This window comes from Prosopis cineraria, unplaced genomic scaffold, assembly GCF_029017545.1.
Source record: "Prosopis cineraria cultivar Desert tree isolate PC_DT_omini unplaced genomic scaffold, ASM2901754v1 PC9, whole genome shotgun sequence".
NCBI classification, from domain to species: Eukaryota; Viridiplantae; Streptophyta; class Magnoliopsida; order Fabales; family Fabaceae; genus Prosopis; species Prosopis cineraria.
Genome location: NW_026555340.1, coordinates 22386085 through 22407378, shown reverse-complemented (window position 1 = coordinate 22407378; position 21294 = coordinate 22386085). Strand labels below are relative to the sequence as shown.

The 21294-nt window shown below is 28.2% G+C and overlaps 2 protein-coding genes, 1 long non-coding RNA gene and 1 pseudogene across 4 annotated transcripts; 2 read left to right on the top strand and 2 right to left on the bottom strand.

Moving 5' to 3' along the window:
• Window positions 1–4434: 4434 nt before the first annotated feature.
• Window positions 4435–5968, top strand: LOC129320651 (peptidyl-prolyl cis-trans isomerase D-like). Of its 2 annotated transcripts, XM_054966193.1 has the most exons (6): window positions 4435–4560; window positions 4649–4703; window positions 4862–4950; window positions 5090–5111; window positions 5703–5751; window positions 5830–5968. In XM_054966193.1, exons 1-5 carry the CDS (start codon window positions 4516–4518, stop codon window positions 5747–5749), a joined length of 258 nt encoding a protein of 85 aa, XP_054822168.1. In that variant the 5' UTR covers window positions 4435–4515; the 3' UTR covers window positions 5750–5751; window positions 5830–5968. The 2 variants fall into 2 exon arrangements, with proteins under 2 accessions (XP_054822168.1, XP_054822167.1); XM_054966192.1 differs by lacking the exon at window positions 5703–5751.
• LOC129319679 (uncharacterized) lies at window positions 5886–9447 on the bottom strand. Its single transcript, XM_054964770.1, has 3 exons — window positions 9321–9447; window positions 6834–7032; window positions 5886–6386 (listed from the first exon to the last, which is right to left on the bottom strand). The coding sequence occupies exons 1-3, from the start codon at window positions 9445–9447 to the stop codon at window positions 6161–6163; spliced, it is 552 nt and encodes a 183-aa protein (XP_054820745.1). The 3' UTR covers window positions 5886–6160.
• LOC129321121 (U2 spliceosomal RNA) lies at window positions 8886–9006 on the bottom strand (annotated as a pseudogene).
• A 770-nt stretch (window positions 9448–10217) lies between the features above and the next one.
• On the top strand, window positions 10218–13182 carry LOC129319992 (uncharacterized). The gene is made up of 2 exons (XR_008595590.1): window positions 10218–11586; window positions 11664–13182. It is a non-coding gene; the product is annotated as an uncharacterized LOC129319992 (long non-coding RNA).
• The last annotated feature ends 8112 nt before the right edge of the window (window positions 13183–21294 follow it).

Below are 21294 nucleotides of genomic sequence, written 5' to 3'. Positions count from 1 at the left end.
TTACAATAAATAATCAAACAGAGAAAGTTATTCGATTGCCTTAACCTTTCTATCACAAGAAAGGTTACCTGTAGGTTTCGATAATCACTCACGCATCACTACAAGCCTCTTTCCATACTCTACCCATGGATTATGTCAATCTATAGACAATTGACATTATTAGTCAATTATTTAATTGAACCAAAAATACTTTTTTACTACTCAATGCTACAATTAACCATTCATTCACTTTTGTTTATTCATTTTAAGTTAGTTACCACTCGATTATCACTTTATATCACTTTGAATGATCTTATTCTAATTTTACACCATTTCCACCCCAAACTTTCATTGAATTAGGGCCAAACTGAATTTACGGGTTCAAAGCTTTATCGCTCAACTCCAAACCAATTATAAAGCTCTAATTTAACTTTTAAGAATCTTTTCATAACTATAAGGTAAAAAATAAACCCATTAAATTTTCCTAATTCAATTGCTCTATAACTCATACCAAGAGAAATTATGGTAGAATGGAAGGTAAGGGTTGTATGAAATTTATTCAATAAGTTACTGATCATAAACACTTTCCAAGCTCCCAAACTATCTTGCCCTATCAGACCTTGGCTCCTTCTCTTCTCCCCTCATATTTTCAATATTTATCCCTTTTAAAATCCAAGCCAAATCACAACTTATCAGGTGATTTTCTAGTACATGTGCTGCACGCATGGCACAATAAGAAAAATCCTCACCGCGCACACACGTTTTGCTTTGAAACGCAATTCTTCCACCTGTATGTGTTCATTTAATGCCCCAAAGACATAAATCATTAACTAATCATCCAAGTCTTTAATTTTTTAGTAATTACTAACTTATCTCTGATTAATAGCTAATTGTAAGATTAGAAAATCAGGATGTTACATGTAACAGTAAAAAAAGAAAAATATCAAAAATTGGTGGGGAAGCTGATTTACTTATCTCAAATGCAACTTGATATCTATTTTCCTGTGAGTGTAGTAAGTCAATTCTCCAGCTGTCCTAAAAAAGAACATATGATTGTTGTCTATCAGATACCCAAAAAAGACCCCAGCTTGGGCTTATTCTTTACAAAAGGTGATACTAAGGACATAGGGTTGTTCACATATGTAGATTGGGCTAGTTTAAAATAGATGGACGATCTACTATAAGGTAGTGCTCGTACATATAGGGTAACCTGGTAACTTGCAAAAGTAAGAAGCAGCCAGTGGTTTCTAGAAGCTTTGCTGAGTTTAAATATACGGCAATTGCCCTTTTGAAACTTGTGAAGGAATATGGATTATCAGACTTCTAAAAGAACTTAAAGATTGAGACAATTAGACTGATCAAAGCATGGTGTGATAACATGTCAGCAATCAAGATCGCAAACAATCTTATACATCATGATCGCACAAAGCATGTGGAAATTAATCGACACTTCATCAAAGAAAAATTGGACATAAAAGTAGTTGATTTGTCATACATCCCTTTAGGGCAACAAATTGCAGATGTAATGACTAAAGCACTAACTCAAGAGAAATTTGAAGCATTCAAAAGCAAGTCGGGAATGATCAACATCTACTCACCAGCTTTAATGAGAGTGTTGGATGTGGGCTTTAGTCTTATTAGGCCTAGACCCACAAAACACAAAACGTAGGGTTTTTTTCCTTGTAAGCTAATAACATTATTTTTCCTTTTATATTCTACAATGAGCTTTATCTTTATTGGATTAGATATTATAGTGAGTGAATTGAGGGATCCAAATATGATTATTCTCTCCCTCCCTCATCTATATATGTGCTACAGTTAACTTTTGTCATGAATTTAGGGGAAATAGCTTCTTAATAGACTCAAGAGGTGTGCTTATAAAGGAAAAAGTTGCATAGTTTTTATTCATAATTGGTCATAATGTTCATCGCAAAGTTATTGCTAATTGTTTCCAATATTTAATAGAAACAATTTCTCATTGCTTTAAAGAAGTGTTAAGAGTAGTATGTCAACTAAGAAAAGAATTGGTAAAACAAGAATCTATAGAATTACTTGACAAAATTAAAACAAGTAAAAAATACTATCCTTAGTTCAAGGTATGAAATTTTTCATTTACAATATCATTTATGTGTTCGAATAAATGTATTCTTAATTTTATTTATTCAAGCTTTGTTGTAGAATTATTTGGATGCAATTGATGGTATATATATTAGTGCATATGTCCCTGCTGAAAAGAAAATTTCATGTTAAAGTAGAAAGTCAATAGTCATGCAGAATGTCATGTGCACCCATACACTTGTGATTTTGATATGATGTTTACGTATGTGTATTCAGGATGGGAAGGAAGTGCACATAATGCAAAAGTTTTTATGGATGCACTTACCAATCCATATGCACATTTTCCTTGGCCATCTAGAGGTGAGCACTAGTGTTATAATTTTTATGCTTTGATAAAATAAATATATAAATTTAACATATTTTACATTGATGTAGGTTTTTTTTCCTATCTTGTTGATTCTTTCTGTCCATGCATTGGAGGTTTTCTTCCCTCTTATAAGGGTAAAAGTTATCGTGCACAAGAATATAGAGGCAAATGTATACAATCCAAAAGTCAAGAAGAGTTATTTAATTATAGGCACTCATCTTTAAGAATTACAATTGAGTGTTGCTTTATTATTTAATTATGGACACTCATCTTTGAGAATGACAACTGAGCGTTGCTTTAGATTTTTGTAAAACATATTTTCTATTTTGAAGTTGATGCTTCTATATAAACTTTTAGGCAACAACTAATAGTTATAGCATATTGTACAATTCACAATTATATAAGCAAATGGAATTTCCATGATAAATTGTTTAGGATTTGAGAAGAAAAGGAAATAGAAATTGATATCATGAATGAAGCTCCACATAAGATAGAGGGAATGAGCTCAAATGATGTTATCTTGTTGATATTTTCTCATCAAGGTGCAACAGATATGACAATGTATATAGATTGTCTTGCAAATAAGATGTGGGCATAATGTAACTAATAAATTAATTGAACTAATTTGACTTGTTTTGTTGAACTCATAATTTTTTTTCAATGGAGATTTGACAATCCATTTACCTAAACAATGTTGTTATGATAAATAAATTCAAGTGACAATTTTCAAAACATTATTCCATTTATCTTATCTTTATTTTTTGTCTTATTTCATTTATATTGCTTTTATTTTTTATTTTTCTTCAGAGTGAACATCAATTTCTAGTTGAAATTAATTCATTAATCATATTTTTCCTTTTTAGCATATTTGGTTGTTTTGATTTATCACCCTCAAGCAAATTATAAGATCATACTACTAGTAAAATACTAATATGTTAATAATAATATAATAAAATTCATGTTGTCATAAATATTGCTCATTTTGTAAATTGTAAAGTAACTTCAAAAAAATTAAATTTGTACTTCAAAACAACAGCCAAAACAATTTTCTACTAAACAAATTTTATTGTATTTTAGTTCTCAAAATTAACTTTCAGTAGCAATTTTGCAGGCAAGTTTTTGTTTTTTTCAAATGCCAAAACTGTCTTGAGATTATTATTACCAAACAAGTTTTTTTTTTAACTAGTTCTCAAGGACAGCTTTTAAAATTGTGTTATAAACCAACTCTTAAAAAAAAATAACCAAACAAACCCTAAAATTTTAGATGACACACATACTAGATAATATTTCAATCATCTCTATGTAGATATACATAACAAGTATTTATAGTCTGCCATAATAACTAAAAATAATAACCAGGCAAACACAATTGAAAATAACTTGATAATAACTAAGACAATTAAAACCACTAAAACCAATTTTTTTTAACTGAGAAAGACCACAATAAGAACTGTGCAAAAGACAACCATCAAATCATGTTAACGCTCAGAAACTATCACAATCTTAAGGTGGTTCATCTAAAATCCTAAACCTATGTCATTTTTTTTCTTTTTGGAAATGAAAGAGATCATGGCAAGAACCATGCAAAAGACAACCATCAAGCCATGTCAAGTGTTCAAAAAACTATTGCACCCAGAGGATGGTTCGTCTAAAATCTTAAACCTAAACCAAATTTTCATCATAAGTGGGACCACGATCAACGAGCTGTGATCCCTTTGGCCCATCTTTTCTCTCTTCACATCTCCTCAAGCAAGAAGGGCTAAATTTTCCCTCCCTTCTCCCCAATTTTTATTAGTTTAATGCCTAATACGTGGGTCATTGGCCCACACGAGATTCTTTATATGTTTGGTTTTATAACTTTATCATGTTCTTATGCTATTAAAAAATTGAGTTGCAAAGTTTGATTTTGATTATTTAAATTTCCTGTTGGGAAAAAAAATGGCACAGTGCCAGTATCAGTGTCTGCTTCTGATGCATTATTTATTATTTCATAATATCAGTAATTAATTGGCCTCTCTTGATTGACTTTTGTGACTTTAGGGGTTTTGTTGGCCTGAGTTCTAATTCACAAAAGAAAGAACGGCGGAGGAGGATCCGCACCCCTTCTTTACATGGATATCTGTAAATGGGAGATCCATAAAAGGATGGCTTTTAAGGTACCCTTTTGTTTTCAACACTATTGAATTTTGCAACTTTGACTACGAGTGTAGAAGTGCAACCTAATGAATTCTTTTATGCTCCCAGCTATTCCATGACAAAGCCCCCTACACCGTATCAAATTTCCATGCGCTATGTACAAGTAATTATCTGATCTCATTTCTTTTATATAGATCCCTCCTGTACTGGAATTTGCAGTTTCACTAGTTGAACAAGCCCTGGATATGCTAATTTAAGTTGGAATTTATGGTTTATGCATATGGCTTCCCCATTTCCCATTTAGACTTCTCTTTTGTTCAGGTAAAATGGGAGTAAGTCCCAAAATTGGGAAGCTTTTGTCTTACCTGCAATGTTTTCTTTATAAGGTCGATAGCCTATCCCATGTGAAGGTATGTGCTGATATAGTTTTAGGCTTTTACTTACTCAGTTGTCCATCTTACAATACTAAATAGGTTTTTTATGTCCAAAACTGTTTTCTATGCAATGTGGCATCAAGACTAGGGACTGACGGCCACTTTTCCTTTGCAGGGAGGTGCTTTGTGTCCAAGAGGTATGATGTCTGTCAATGCATTGACCTTATGATGACACACTTGGCTACTCTCTGGAGCTAGTTATTTGATACAATACATTTAGTCAATTTCAATCGATTCAGTTATTATTATTTTTTCTAATTATTACTAATTACTAAATAAACAAAAGTAGATTCATGTTTTGGTGCATGGCATGGTATTCATAGAATGAGCCGTGATGTCCGTTGCCTGTGAATGATGCGTCTTGTTATGTATATTTTATATTAGATATTGATATGTTGATTTCAAGTAAATTTTGTATCCCGTCTTCAAATCATTGGGGTTCCTAAACAGTGGGAATTAACTAAGACCAGCAGTTGAGGATTTTAATTGGATCTTTTTTCCCCAATTAAAATGTCGTCACCTGAGATGCATTTCTAAACGAGTGGATAAATAGTGTGTTTGTTTGGAAATCGCATGTTTAACTAGTCTCTACAGTGTACGTATAATTCTCCAATTCATGTAAAATACTGTTTTACTTAATATGAAATATTATTTGCATGATCCTCTCAGCATTTTGTCATATTCATCAAGCACTGTTAGGTTCTTAGTACTTGCAATGTTAATTGCAGTTATAAGTTTCATTTGGTCTGATGTCCAGTTTGCTATAATTTGTTGAAGGTACCAATCACTTCTCCTCCTTCCTATAATTAATGTTTACTCTTACACCTTTGAATCTTGTTTTTGATCGTCTCGCAGGGAAAGGTAGAGATAGCATATATGGCCCATATTTTCTAGGTGAGAATGCTAGATCATACTTTTGAAAAGTTAATCAAAATGTATGTCTATTTATGTCTATTCTACATTGTTGTGATCTATTTCAATTGAGGAAAATGAGTGCAAGCATGATAGGAAAGGGTTACTATCAATGGATAGAAGAGACTGTAATGATCGTGGGTCTCATTTTGTGATAATATTGGAAGCTGATCACAGCCTTGACAGGTGCATTTATATTGTTAGCTCTCGTCTTGCTTTGTTTTTTCCGCTTGACCAACTGGGGTGTCATTATAAAATGCTCGGGCTTCAAACATTACATTTGTAAAAATGCATAATATGCTAATCCTGGTGTTTGAAATCTTTTGGCAGCTCTCATGTGACATTTTGGCGAGGTTGTGGATGGACTTGATACGGTGCGGGATGTTGGATCATGGACGCCCATAAACATAAAACGAGTTAAAATCACCGGTTGTGGAGTATATGACTGTAGGTCTTGATGACCGGTGATTTTAACTCGTTTTATGTTTGAATCAAAGAAACTGAATAATACATATAATACATCAGATTACAGGAAATACTGAAATCAGAGACGAGCAATTAATCCAAAGAACTGAATAAATACAAGACAAACCAAATTTGCTCATCAAATTTTGCAAGCGGTGAATCATGTAAACTAGTTTGCCAAACAAGTGTTGGAGTTTTAGATGTACCATAAGTCTTTCTGATATAAGAATAAACGGCCAGAAAATTTTCTCAAAAAGCAACTAAAAATATTTACAATAGCTTATATGATTTTTAATCAATAAACATGCATAGAAAACAGAGAAATAACATGCCACCCTAAATGAAGCTACGAATCAAATGAATATCGAGCCAAATCAAAGGAAAAGCTGAAGGACTTGTGATGAGAAGAAACCAAAGATTAGGGGGGAACCTAGGATGAATCATAAGGAGCATGAAAGGCAACAAAGGGCACTCAATATTACCTCGGAATGATGCGGGATGGGGCGACGGCGAAGACGTGCACAGGTCTGGGTGCTGCGACGATGGCACAGATCTGGGCGACGCGAGGATCAGACCAAACCTGAGCGACGGTGAAATCGAACAAGAGTGGGCAGCGGCGCAGTGGAGGATAAGGATGACGAGCAGCGACGGTTTCCAAATCTTTAAATGGTAGAGGAGGGCCTGATCAGGTTAAATATAGTCTTCATCAGGGGTGACCAAAATCAAATTAAAATTAAAAATTGAATCGAATCGAATTTTATTTATTTGATTTGATCTATTTGATTTTTTAATTTGATTTAATTTTTTTATTTTAAATATTTCGGTTGATCGGTTCGATTCGGTTAGTAAAATTTAAAATCGAATAGACCAAACCGACCGAATTACATATAATTTATTAATTTATAAATTATATTTAATTTTTAAATTATTTTATTTTTATTTTTATTTTTTATTTTAATAAAGAATAAAAAATAATAACATCACTTGAAATCCCAGTTCAATCAGTCACTCTCATCAGTAGGTGTTGTGACTGGATTATGGGGCCATTATTTGATCATCGATGTTTATTTATGGTTGTTTATTTGATTATCCATGCCTTTATAATATTTGAACTTTATGTCATATGGGTGTAATTAGAATGGGCTCATATTGAAAAAAACGAATAGAAAAAAAGGCCCAATTTTGTAGTGTTGTTTGTTTTAATATTTAAAAAATGGGCTCAATTTTAATAGCCAAATATGAAACCAAAAAATCGAATTAACCGACCGAATCGAATTATCAAATTTCGGTTCGGTCTTTATTCGGTTCAATTGGCTTATTCGGTTCGATTCGGTTTTCATTTTCAGTGTTATTCGATCGATCGATTCTGCATATTTTGAAATCGAACCGAACCGACCGATACTCACCCCTAGTCTTCATAGGGTTTTATTAAAATAAAACAATAAAAAATTTCAACAAACAAAATTAATATAAACTAAATTATATTATAGAAAAAATGGCAATCAGAGATCACACAAAGAAATTTATTTCAATCAAAAAAATGATGATTATCAAAAGTTAAATGAATAATAAATTTAAATAAATTATTATTAATTAAAAATAAGTTGTTGTGTCCTCTTGATAATTTGAGTTGTGCTGATTTATGAGGTAGACCGTATTCTTATGTGTGAATGTGCGAGTACGTGTGTTCGATTATGATTCATTTTTAACATTTCGTTATGATTGTATTCTTTTGGCCAGCACTTGGGTCACAATCTGACGTTACTCTGCTCGGCGATTGATGACACATATCATGAACTTTATAAAGGTTGCTGGCGATGTGGGACTTCCAAAGACTTACAGGCACCGTCTATTTACTGAGCTGTGATGATAGAAAATGTGTGGATGCATCAGAGAAGCGAACTCTTAAACCAAACCAATTCAATATATTTTAGTCGGATTTGTGGAATTTTCAAGCACCCGAAAGCATCTGAAAACATCTAAAATTTTCATAGATTCACCCTAAGAACTGACCTTTATATCTTTAAAGAAAATTGAGATCCACGTAACGAATAGAGTCTCTCTTCTAGTTTGTGTCTCAGTGTGTATGTAGCATTTAGAATCAGAGAGGAGCGAGTTATTGTGTTTGATAGATCTCAACCATGCTTGCATCTGATTGGAAAATTAATATACATCAAAAAAACTTGGAAGAAACTTTCAGTACTTTAAATTTACCTTTAATTATCAAATATAGCATGTTATTGCATTTTTAGATGACATTTATTTTTAAATAAAATTATTTTGATTCATCATATGTGATTTAACTGTCAATAAATGATCGGGTGAATGAAAATAAAAACTTAAAAGTAAAAAAAAATGTTTATATTTTATATCAATTAATTTTAAAAGAAATGTATATAGATTTTAAAAATAAAAAAAGTATCTACAATTAATATAAAATAGAAGTAGGACGACATATTTTATTTTAAATTATAAGGACCCTAAATTAATTTTTAAATTTTTATAATTATTTTTGTTTCTATCTTTATATACTGAGACATTCTCGAGTAAATCTAGTTAATTTAGTATCATGTGGGCCAATGATTCACGTATCAGGTATTAAACTAACAAAAACAAATACTACACTTAATCTTAGTCAAAAAGTTGAAGAGGTATATTCTTTTCGTTTAAAAATATAAAATATTTTTAAAAAATTTGATATTAAAAAAATATAAATATTTTTAATTTTTTAAGATGTAATCATTATCTTTTTTTAAATACTCTTATTTATAATGACTTTATATTTATTGTAAGGTATTTAATAAAAATGAATATGATAAGATAGGATTAATTTAAAAATAAATAATTAATTTATTGGGTGGTGATATTCGATTAAAAATATTATATAATTTTTAATAAAGGAAGTATTTCTTTTTGTAGGTTCGCTCAGATTTTATTGCTGCTCGTTGCTTTGCTCACATTTTTACTACCCAATGTGAGACTAAGTTCCACGCTTAGATGAAACCTGCCATTCTCAGCAACTGTGGTGTCACAACAGGCAGAGCTCTTCCATGTGACTGTAATTTCTATCCACTTTTTCTGCCACCAAAGCTTCATTGCAAGGTGGCTTCCATTTTTAATTAACTCTCTTTTTTCCCTGAAGTATTACTGAAGAATAATGTTGGGTCCCCGTGGCTGTTTGAGTTTTGATAATTTATGAGATAGATTGCATTATTCTTATGTGGGAATTTGTGCGTGTGTGTTCTGTTATGATTCTTTTTTACATGTTAATTTAATTTGAAGTTATGAACCTGCCAGGAACTCCGACCCTATAAGTTAGTTTTCTTATGATGCACTCATTGCTCATTCATTTTAGTCAAACGACTTTGTCCTTTTTGGATTTTAATTCGAGACATCATCACTTATTTGAAAAGAAAGTTGGTATTTCCTCTTGCTTTAGATCATTGCAAGAAATGATGGGCTACTTGAATTAACGTAAATTATTGGTCAAAAAAGAACATGTAAACTTTACTCTATAAGAACATCGTCACTCCCTCGCTTAACTAGGAATGACATGACAATGATCCAACTTTGTCTCACAGACACAAGCTGTCAACAGAGGCCTATTTTTTCATTTTTATATTTTTAAAACAAAAAAAATTGCTTGGTTAATAATTTCTAAAAAAAATTGAAAACATTTTTTAATATTTTGTTTTTAAATGCAAGAAAACAAAAAACAACTTTTAGCCCTTTTTGTTTATCTCTTTTTAGTTTTAGAGGTAAAAAGAGGGAAACAAAAAATGAGGATTGTTTCCATTAATGGCAAATGATGTAATTTTGTCCTGATAAAAAAGGCACCTTGCCAGATCCAAAACGCACGCCTCACTTTCATCATTGTAGAGTTTGCCATCGCTCTGCCTTTGGTGCAGAGTCTTCATCGTAGAGCGGGGCCATCGCCTCCCTTCTCGCCAGAGTCGCCTTGCACGATGTTGCCTTTGACAAGTCTATTACTAATTTCTTGAAGGAGGCGGACCTTTGTTTCCTATCATCCATCGCTTTTCATCTTCACCTTTCTTCTTCAAATTTCATCTTCATTTCTCGATTAACTTGTTAACTATTACTTTAATTTGTTGGATATGATATTTGAACAGTTGTAATTTCATCTTTCTTGGCTTTTCATCTTTAATCGGTGCATGTAGATTTGATATTCGAACTATTATAATTTCGTTCTTGTACTGGTGTTTTATGTTGCTGATCTAACTAATTAGTATATAGTTCCTTTTGAGTTAGACTAAGGTATAGGCATATTTCATTAAGCTTATTTTTCATCATGTTGTTGTTATATAGTTCCTTCTGGTTTTGGTATTGTTATGTAGTTCCTTCTAGTTCTAGTGGTGTTGTAATTTTGTTCAGGTTCAGACATAATTTTTTGATTTGATGAAGGTAGTGACAGTAAGGAAGTAGATTTAAAGGAATGAAAATTGGTATGGATTCAAATACAAGCACAAAAGCTTCTCCAATTAGGTGGTGCTTGTTGGAATCAAATTTCTCCATTTGCTTTGAATGTGAGTTGAGCTACTCTACTCACTTTAATATTCATGTATGATACATGAAAACTAATGTTGACTCAAAGATGTGGGTTAACCCAATAGTAAAAACTTTGATAGACATTTTGGTTTGTCACATGGTGCTTGTCACTCTAAAACATAAACTTCTATGACTACAAGGTCGAATACTATAACTAATTGTTTATTTAATGTTAAGCAACTAAAATAAAAGATGAATCCATTGCATAGTATGCATCGTGAGTTCTCTTTACTATTGCAACCACTGGATTTAGGTGGAGTGCAGCAACAAACATTATCACTGCAAGTGAAGAAGTTTGGCAAAATTCTCTCTCTCAATCAACCCTTTTATTTTGCCTTTGAATAACATGAAATCTTTGCCTTACATCACTATTTTGTTTGATCCCTCTTATCAATATCTCATCATCATTATTTTGTTATACACGTGTCTTATGTCTGACTATTTAAAGACACGTTCTTAGTACAATAATTCCAAAAAGTACAAGGGAAAAGAAAAAAAGAGGAAAGGTGAAGTAAGAGGTGATACAGACACAATGCTTTTGCCTTCATTTCTTTTCTTTATTATTCTTTTATATACAGAGAGAGCCAGAAATTAGAATTCTTGTTCACAAAATTAAAGCATTGTGCACCGGGGCAAAAGTCAATTTCAAAGCTGTTGCATTTTTCCTCGGTAATTTAACCCTATCAATTTTTCCTCTATTACATTTTTTTCTCTTTTCAATAGACTTAACAACTTTTTACTCTTAGGCACATGAAAAGGCTGCTTAATTTCAAAGGAAGGGATGTGACCATTATAAACTGTCAGGAGTCAAATTCAATAGAAATCCTTCAACTGGAGTGCTTCATCACCCTTCATCAGCCATAGAACTTATTTTACTTGTATCACTGTCGCTTTTCAATGTCTATGATCTATTGCTTTTTCTACGTCATAATTTAATGAGAAATTGCTATGTGTAGGAGGGATCACTTGAAATTGAATAGTGACATAATGTTATGTGTGTTTGTAAAGTTAATTGTGTTATTTTTGAAATTGTATGACAAGTTATAAATAGAATGGATACTGATAAAATGTCAAAGGAAATCAATGAATATGCTTCTGAATCAAGTGATGGTGACTTGCTTGAGTTATTGATAATTGATATGGTTTACGATTATGACAAGAACTTTTTAAATGAAACAAAGGTTCAAACATCTACATTATCTAGTTATGACTTTGTTGTTGAGGTATTAAATAGATATGAAACAATTTGCTTTGACTTGTTTCAAATGGAGAAGACATGTTTTGTTCATGTTGGATGTGGGCCTTCAATCTTATTAGTCCTAGACCCACAAAACACAAAACCTAGGGTTTTTTCCTTTTAGACTAATAATGTTATTTTTTTTCTTTTATATTCTGTAATTAGTTTTATCTTTATTAGATTAGATATTATAGTGAGTGAATTGAGGGATTCAAATTTGATTATTCTCTCCCTCCCCCATCTGTATATGCATTGCAGTTTTTTTCAAAAATATACAAGAAATTATTCAGTAAATAATTTTATGGTATCAGATCAAACACCTCAACTCCCTCGGCTTCTTCTTCTTCTTGTTGCTCTATAACCTCTCACCCGATGTCATTTATAGGCCATCACGGGTGTTCCAATCCAGCAATGAAAGCAAGAATTCAATCAGTGATCGCGACAAGACTGGGAGTACTGGGCTGAATGGTGCGGATGATGACAAAGGATCAAACGGTACGTTTGATAGCACAGGGTCAAAGGCTTTGACTCTCTTCCTTAGAACAACATCAGCATCTGAGGTATTTTTCTCATATCACAATTACTCACCGATTGAATGGAAATAACTACCTACAGTGGACCCAAAATGTTCTCATGGTTGTATGAAGGAGAAACAAACGGAAATATTTAACAGTATTCCTCCTCTACCACCAGCTAATGATACCCAATATGAAGTCTGGGTTGCTAAAAATAATAAGGTAATGGTGTGGCTTGTGAACTCCATAATAGTAGAGATCAATAAGAGTTACTTGCTTGCAACCACTGCCAAAGAAATATGGGAGTCCACAAAGAATACTTACTCAGTTAGAGAAAATCTTGTTGCCATATTCCACGTAAAACATTTTCTTAGAAGTCTCATTCAAAGTGATAAGTCTGTAACTCAGTATTATATTACTATAATGAAATTATGGCAGTAAATTAATCTCTATGAGATCTATGAGTGGTCTTGTCACAGGGATGGGATTTATTACAGAAAACTGATTGATTGAGATAGGTGTTATAATTTCCTGTTGGGCCTTAATGATAATCCAACTTCAAATAATGAGCATGAAGCTTACTCCTACGCAGTAAGAGACCTTCAATATGGTCCAATGTGAGGAGAGTAGAAAAGGCTATCAGTCTAATTAGTTAGATCATAAAAATTAACATCTGCTAACTTTTTTGGTTTAACATCCTATTTGACTTAAAACATTTGGTCAAAGGAAGGAAAAGGAAAAAAAAATAGAGCATTTTGGATTAACTTTTGCACAACTAATGGCTTGTTTGGCAACCTATTCTAAGGATGATTTTGTGTTCTCCAAAACAAAACAAAAAACAAAAAAAAAAAATCTGTTTGAAACATGTTTTTAAAAAGTATTTTAAAAAACAAAAAAAAGATATTGTTACAAAAAATAAGAACATTTTCTTAGTGTTTTAGAATTATTGTTCTGTAAAACAAGAAAAAATGATAAAAATACCTATTTTATTATTTTTTGTTCTCAAAACATATTTTACAAAACACCAATTCTCAAAACAATAAAATAAAAATATTTTTAAACATGCCCTAAATATGTAAAAACTATAGTTTATAAATCAAAGTTAGAGTAAAAGCAAGGACAATGTCAATGTTAGTCCACAAGTTTATTTCAATTATTAATTTGGTCTCGCAAATTTAATTTTTGTCCATTTAGTCCCTTAAACTTATTTCGATTATTGATTTGATTCTTATTATTTAAAAATAAGTTACATTCTTAAATTCGTTGATATGAATACCATAATATTGATGACAACCATGCAAATTAATAAAAAGATATATAATGATTAAGGTAGGAAAAAAATAGACTTTGAAATTTTAAAAAATAAAAGAATAAAATACAATGTAAGAAATTATATTGATAAAAATTAAACTAATTTAAGAGTTAATTTCTTCTCATTTAATTATATATACATGTTAGGTCATCAACATACTTTACATTTTAGATTATTTTGAGATTTAATTTTTTTTAAAACTTAAAGAACTAGCATGATAATTTAAAAAAATATAAGAGATTAAATTAATAAAAATTAAATTTAAAAGACCAAACCAACAATCAAGATAAATTTAAGAAATTAAAAGTTCTATCATTCCTAAAAGTAAAGGTCAGTTAGTGTAATGTAATTTATGTTTAAAAATTTTTTTATAAAAAAAATAGTTTAACAAAGTAAAAACTTATTTAGATGATATAATTTAAATGATGATTTAACTTTGTTATTTGGGATGCATTAATACGATGGAACTGCTTGCACCATCATTAGTGTAGCGACAATTTATTATATAGTAATTATGATATATTTTTTGACCTGAAGTAATTATAATATAATTTAGTTACATTTTATATATAATTATGTTTTAAATCAAATTGATATTTTGATTATTGATTAGCCTGGAAAGCCGTGCACATGATCTCTGGGGTTCTTCGATCATCAGCCATATTATCGGTAACAAACATAAAATATTCATCGATACATAACACATCTAGCTAGGATCCGTGTCCTCTCCTTTAATCATTAAACATATAATCGGAAATGAATATCAATTTGTATATTTAGCAATTATTTTCTGCGTATATATTTAAATGAATGCATGTGTATGTGTGTTGATTGAGTATTAATGTAATCTCAACTTGAAGCATAATCGAGAACTAAATGTAGTTGCTTCACTCAATAAAAATTTAAATCTTAATTCATTACATTATAAATTTATTTATATAATAATTTTTTTATTATTATAACATCATCATATATTTTTAACTATTTTAAAATATACTTATAACTTCATTTAAATAATCTCATCATTATATATATAAAAGTAGGGTTAAAGGCTACGAGAGAATGTCATGTGTTTATTTTTAGGTTTGCCGCAATTCTATACTTCAGAATGTCTTTCTTATGATTCTATGCTTCAGAGTTAAGTTTGGGATTAGGTTCAAGATTATTTATTATTTTTTTAATTATACAAAATATATTATTTAGATTTGGAGTTAGGTGTGAGATGAATTATTAATTTTTAAATATATATAAAAATTATTTTTTTACCTATTTGAAATTCAAATTTAATCATATTTGAATTTAATTTAATATATATCTATTTAAAGTTTTCATCCACTATAAGCATATGCAAAAATCTAAATTCTTATGATTGAGTGTATACACACATATAAATATCTCGAAAATTTTTGAATCTAGGTTCTTTTTATATATATAGTAAAGAATTCTCATTATTTCTGAAAATTTCAACCTATTCAAAAGATGTTTCAAAAATTAAGCTTCATAAATGGATTGGTTAGAAAAAAAGATTTTATATTTAAAAGGGATTATTATTGTTTATATTTATTTAAATTCCAAAATTATATAGTTAATTATGCAAAATTTACGGTTTATACATCAATCATATCATAAATTCGAATAAGAAATTATTGATCTATCCGTGTGATGTTCGAAAATTTTGATCATATTATAAAATAATATATCTATATATTCGAAATTCAAAACGATATTTAGATAAAGGAAAAATAGATATTTTTAAATATAAAATAATATATATGTAAAATAAATGAGGGATTATTGGTGGTATATACTTTATTTTCCTTTAACTATATTTATCTATTCAAAATTCAAGTCAAATCATGTGAAAAGGAGTAATCTAATTATTTTCTATATTCATACAATAATAAAAGTATATTTTGTTTATATTTTGACAGGTCCAGTTTTAAAAATAAAATGATAATATATATATACGTATAGAGTAAATGAGAGGTTACTTATATATTATATTTTATTTTATTTGAAATTCAAAATAATATTTTTATATTAAGATTATAAATTGATCACTCGATTTTCAATTTCAATTTCAATATATATATATATATATATATTAATGATCCCTCTTGCTTCAGTTGTTAATAATCCCCTTTGATTAATCAATTATTTTGTTTGGATTTTAATAATCCCTGTTGATTAAAATTTTAAAATTTAAAATTCCTTCCAACACTAGTCTAGATACTAATTATAAATAAAGTAGATCGGACACATGTTCATTTATCAATTTTGGCTTTGGTTCTTATAATTCATCCATGAGGTCATTGTATATTTAGATGTCTCATCATTCTTTTTTGTCTCTTAACTAATTTATATGAGCATTAATTATTTTTTATTTGTTAACTTGAGTTGTTTGTTTTGGTAATGTTACTTCAATCCTAATGTGACTAGCATCTCATAGTTTAAGTGATTCATCTTTAAAATATGTTTAAATGAACCTCATGAGATAATTCAACATGTTTTGAATTAGTTTTAGAAGATACTAATATAAGTTTTTGTGTCTCTTCTCTTCTTTAAAGTGATATCAAATTTTATCATTTTATTTTTATCTTGTAGTTATACATTTTCTATATAGGTAGTCAAATTTTTATAATTTTTTGGAAGTAATTTCTCAAACATTTGGTGAGAGGTTATAAGAAAAAAAATATAAACTCTGAATTCATAATTTACAAATATTTTGATTTATACACACGCCATAGAAACAAACATGAAAGCTTATAAGCTTCTTCCTTCTTGGTCGTTCATCACCCCACAGCTCAGTGTTCACAATCCTGGACAAAGCACTATCCACAACAATCATCGCATCATAGTCCTTCTCATCTTATTCTTATCTCTAGCTTGAAGGTGTCTAAGCATTCCCTTAGTATGAGCAGTAATTGACTCAACATATATATAAAGACTTATTATCAAAAATACGTTCATTTCTCCTTTTCCATAACAGTCAACAAATAACCACAAAAAACTCCTTCCATTTCTTCTCATTTCTACCAGTGTTATTCTTTAGATTTCACTCACACCAACCCTTTAAAGGAGATCAAAAAATTAATTAATCTTAACTCTTGAAGGATATTAGACCGTACCTTTTCAATGTAACACCACCTTTGTGTAGTTAATTGCAAATAAAATCAAGAAAAATATTATAAATTAAAAAATATTTAGTTATTTTGAATTCATGATTAATGAATTGCATAAATGTTAATTCCTTATTTTGTTCAGTTTGTGCTTCTTTTAGTTTTTCTTTTACAAAAAAACAAATAAATGAGAGATTTACATGTTATCAAACAATTATAATCGTTCATATTTCATAGTATTTTATATTTTTTATCATACCCATTATATAGCATTTTATTTGGGATAATAAGAACAGAAAAAACTATTTTTGGGGTGCAATTCTATGATTCCTATCAAAATTAAAAAAAAAACTTCAGTTAAATTTTGAATATATGCTAAATTATAACCAATTCATTATTTCAAATTATATTAAAAATTTTTTAGTAATTAAAAATACATTTCAATCAAAATATTTTAATATTAATATAAAGATCAATGATAAATATTTCAATAATTTCTAACTTAATTATAATATAAATATAAATATTTTTAATAATATTTTAAATGTATTGTAACTTTCAAATAATATAAACAATAAATTTTTAATAGACAATAATATCAATATTATATGTGTATAAGTTAAACAATTTATTCTGTAGATATTGAGTCTTTGTCTTCCATCATGCTACTGGAGGAAATGAATGATAAATTAGAGTTTCGTTAACAAGGATATAATGTAAATTAAGAAATTAATGAAAAAATTTAAAAATAAAAAATAAAAGATTATAAAAAATTAGGATATATTTGATTCAGATATATTTTTAAAAAAATATTTTTTGACTTGTGCATCACTTAATTATGTACTTCAAGATGTCGTTTTTTTTAATTTTATGCTTCATGAGATAGGTTTAGTTGTTAATTTGTGGGTACGTTTTTATTATTTTTTAATTATTTATATATATAGACTATAAAAAAGTGACTAATGTATAATATAATTTCCATCTTTTAGATTCAAATTCACTTACTTGGTTATTGTTATAAGCTCCTAATAGAACATAATATGCTATCAACTTATTTTACATAATTATGAAATATTGTGATTTAAATTGCAAATATTTAAATTTGGATGAAGTTTTAATAAGATCTAATATGTATAATTATTTATGCTAAATACAATCAAATTTCAATATTTATGCATGCTACTTTCAATTTAAAATCGGTAGCTTATTAACTCCAAATCCACATAATCAAAATAAAATACTTAGAATAATTATTTAATCAATCATATAATCTCCAACTCAATTTAAAAACGATCAAAAGTTAAATTTTGATTTTATCATCTTTTAATCTATCCCAATAAACCTTGAATGTTTCAAATTAAAAATACAATTATTTGAACAGAAAATATAAATAACATCATTTAATTAAATAATATAAACAATTCCTTGAAATTTAAATATCGAGATGGAATTCATAATGTTATTATAAACTCAAATACCAACCCACATTTATTTTATATCATTAATCTACAATATAAAAAATCATATTTTTAATAATTAAGAAATAACATATTAATTTAAATGTTCACTCAAAAGTAACAACATTTAAAAAAGGTGTGAGATTAGACAATTCTAATCTAATATAATATATCTAATATCTATATAATGTATAGTTGCATACTATATTGCATAGGAGTAAAAAAGCATACTTTTTTTATATATCAATTTGATTTTATACTTTATTCTTTTTATATTTCACTTATATAATTTTTCAATATTCTTCAATTTTTTTCCTTTTTTCTCAATACATGTCAACTTAACAATTTTAATAAAAATTTGTGAGCATTGCCTAATTATTCACAAATTTTCATCTAGTACATATAGATTGAAATACTTCCTCCACTTTAAATTAGAAGACAATTTGATATAAGGTTACATATATCAATAAAACATCATAATAACACTTTATAAACTTATTTTTTCAAAACAAAACTATAAACTTTTAAAAATACCCTGCACACTTAATTATTATACCACAATATCATTTTAATTTTTTCTCTCCCTAAAAGATAATATTAGAAAAATATAATTAATGAAACCTTATTTTTCTCAAATTATCTTATATTTTCAAACAAAAAATTTCTCTAGCTTTATTTTATAATTTGAAATGGATGAAGCATATAATTTATTTAAAAAAAGTAGCATGAAATTCAGTTGATAAAAAAAAGTGACATGAATTTTCATCGATCACTAATTATACTTTTCTCTTTTTAAAAAAAACATTTCTTTATTCACTATATAAAATTTGACAAATAATTTAGTAAGTTATTTATGACATTAATGGTATGGTTGTTATATATTTTCTTTACATATATATTATATTTTTTTTGGTCATAAGTATCCCTATATTGGAGGCTATCTTATTTGATGCACGGTTAATCAATCCTATTTAAATACTTATTCATTTTATGCTATCAAGTTATTTTATATAAATATTGTTATTTGAATTTCAATTGTTTAAATTTGGATGGAGTTCTATAAGATCCAATATTTCATAATTAAAGAGAATGATATTGACCATTGTGAAAAGAATAATGGAAGAGTTGAGAGAAAATGATGGAGATGGAATGAGATAGGAGTTTATAATTTTAAATTTACATGAAAATACTATAAATCAATATTGAGTTTTTAGTTCACTAACAATCAATATTGAGTTTGTGCATACATTAATTCAAATAAGAATTTTGTTTGAATATTTTCTATTGGGATAAAAAAATCTTGATTAATTTTTTATTTCCTAAATATTAATTCAAATGAGATAAAAAGTAATATAACAATTTGATAAAAAAATATTGACCATTTAAATATATAAAGTACGTAATTAATTAGTAGGTGGGGATTTTGAACTTTTATTCCAATGCCCAAAGAATAAAACAAACAAAAAGGAATTATGTTACTATTTAAGGAAAAAAGTTTTTAGATTTAAATTTCAAACATACCTGATAGTTAAATTAGATTGACAGCTTAAATAAAAAAACATCCTCCAACATAAATAATATACCAATTATAAATAAACCAAATTGATTTCGGCTATGATTTCATTCTACAATTCTGACTTTGAATAAGTTCACTGCACATATACTTATATCCTAATTATCTTTTAATCCCATCATGTATTTACATCGCTAATTTTTATTTAGTCTTCCATTTGTCCATAGCAAGTCTACCTCAAGGTTTCTTCTCCTATTGATTTTTGTTTTGCAAAAAAAAAAAAGTGATATTCATTGTCAAATAATCATAGTTGTGTAATATTTAATAACATTTAACATTCTTATCATATCCATTATGCAATGGTTTATTTAAGACATTAATAATCAACTAAAAAAAGTAGTTGGTGAGTATTTTATTATTCTTATCAAATAAAAAATTACTTACTTTTTTTAATTAAATGTTGAATATATATGAAATTATGACCAATCAATTTTAGATCATATTAAAAAATTATTTATTTAAAAATAAATTTATATAAAAAAATTTTAATATTAATAATCAAATTGGTAAAAAATTACTCCAATAAATTTTAAATTAAGATAAATATGAATAAAAATAGCTTTAATAAAATTTTTAAACTTATTGTGATTTATGAATAATATAGATAATATAGATATTAACTACGAATGTAATATCAACTTGATAACTTGACAAGTCCAATAGGAGATCGGTTCATGCACATATTGAGTTGAGCTCAAACTTAATCCTACTCAGCCAAAAATATATTCATATACTATTTTATATTTTTATTTATATTAATTGATTTTATAAGATTTTTTTCTTTATGGATTGTACCTAATATAAATTACTATTATTATTATAAAAAATATTTAAAAATTGATATATTATTTGAATTCAAAATGTTAATTTGTTTTCTAACATAACATATAATTGTTGAGCTTTTATAATTTTGAAAATCTTATTTTTCAAGAGAATATAATTTTAGATGGAGATAATTTAGTGAAAAAAATTTATTTCATAATTTTTCAAAAATAAAAGACCAATCTAAGTTTAATATCGGATTAGCCCGATCCCAATCTTGGTGCATAAGGATTAAGCATTGCATTTGATACCTAACCGGGCAACATACATATACATATGTTTTTAGGAAAATGAGAAATAAATATGTTCAAAATAGGTAAATAAAAAAAATAGTACCATGAA

Excerpts from the sequence above, each read along its gene's own strand:
- LOC129320651 (XM_054966192.1), top strand. The coding sequence starts at position 4,516 with ATGGATATCTGTAAATGGGAGATCCATAAAAGGATGGCTTTTAAG. Across the intron at positions 4,704-4,861 it reads TTTCCATGCGCTATGTACAA|GTAAAATGGGAGTAAGTCCC; the intron begins GTAATTATCTGA and ends TCTTTTGTTCAG. Across the intron at positions 4,951-5,089 it reads ATAGCCTATCCCATGTGAAG|GGAGGTGCTTTGTGTCCAAG; the intron begins GTATGTGCTGAT and ends TTTCCTTTGCAG.
- LOC129319679 (XM_054964770.1), bottom strand. The coding sequence starts at position 9,447 with ATGAAGCTTTGGTGGCAGAAAAAGTGGATAGAAATTACAGTCACATGG. Across the intron at positions 7,033-9,320 it reads GGAACTTAGTCTCACATTGG|GCCCTCCTCTACCATTTAAA; the intron begins GTAGTAAAAATG and ends TAACCTGATCAG. Across the intron at positions 6,387-6,833 it reads CCATCCCGCATCATTCCGAG|TTTCTTTGATTCAAACATAA; the intron begins GTAATATTGAGT and ends TGTATTATTCAG.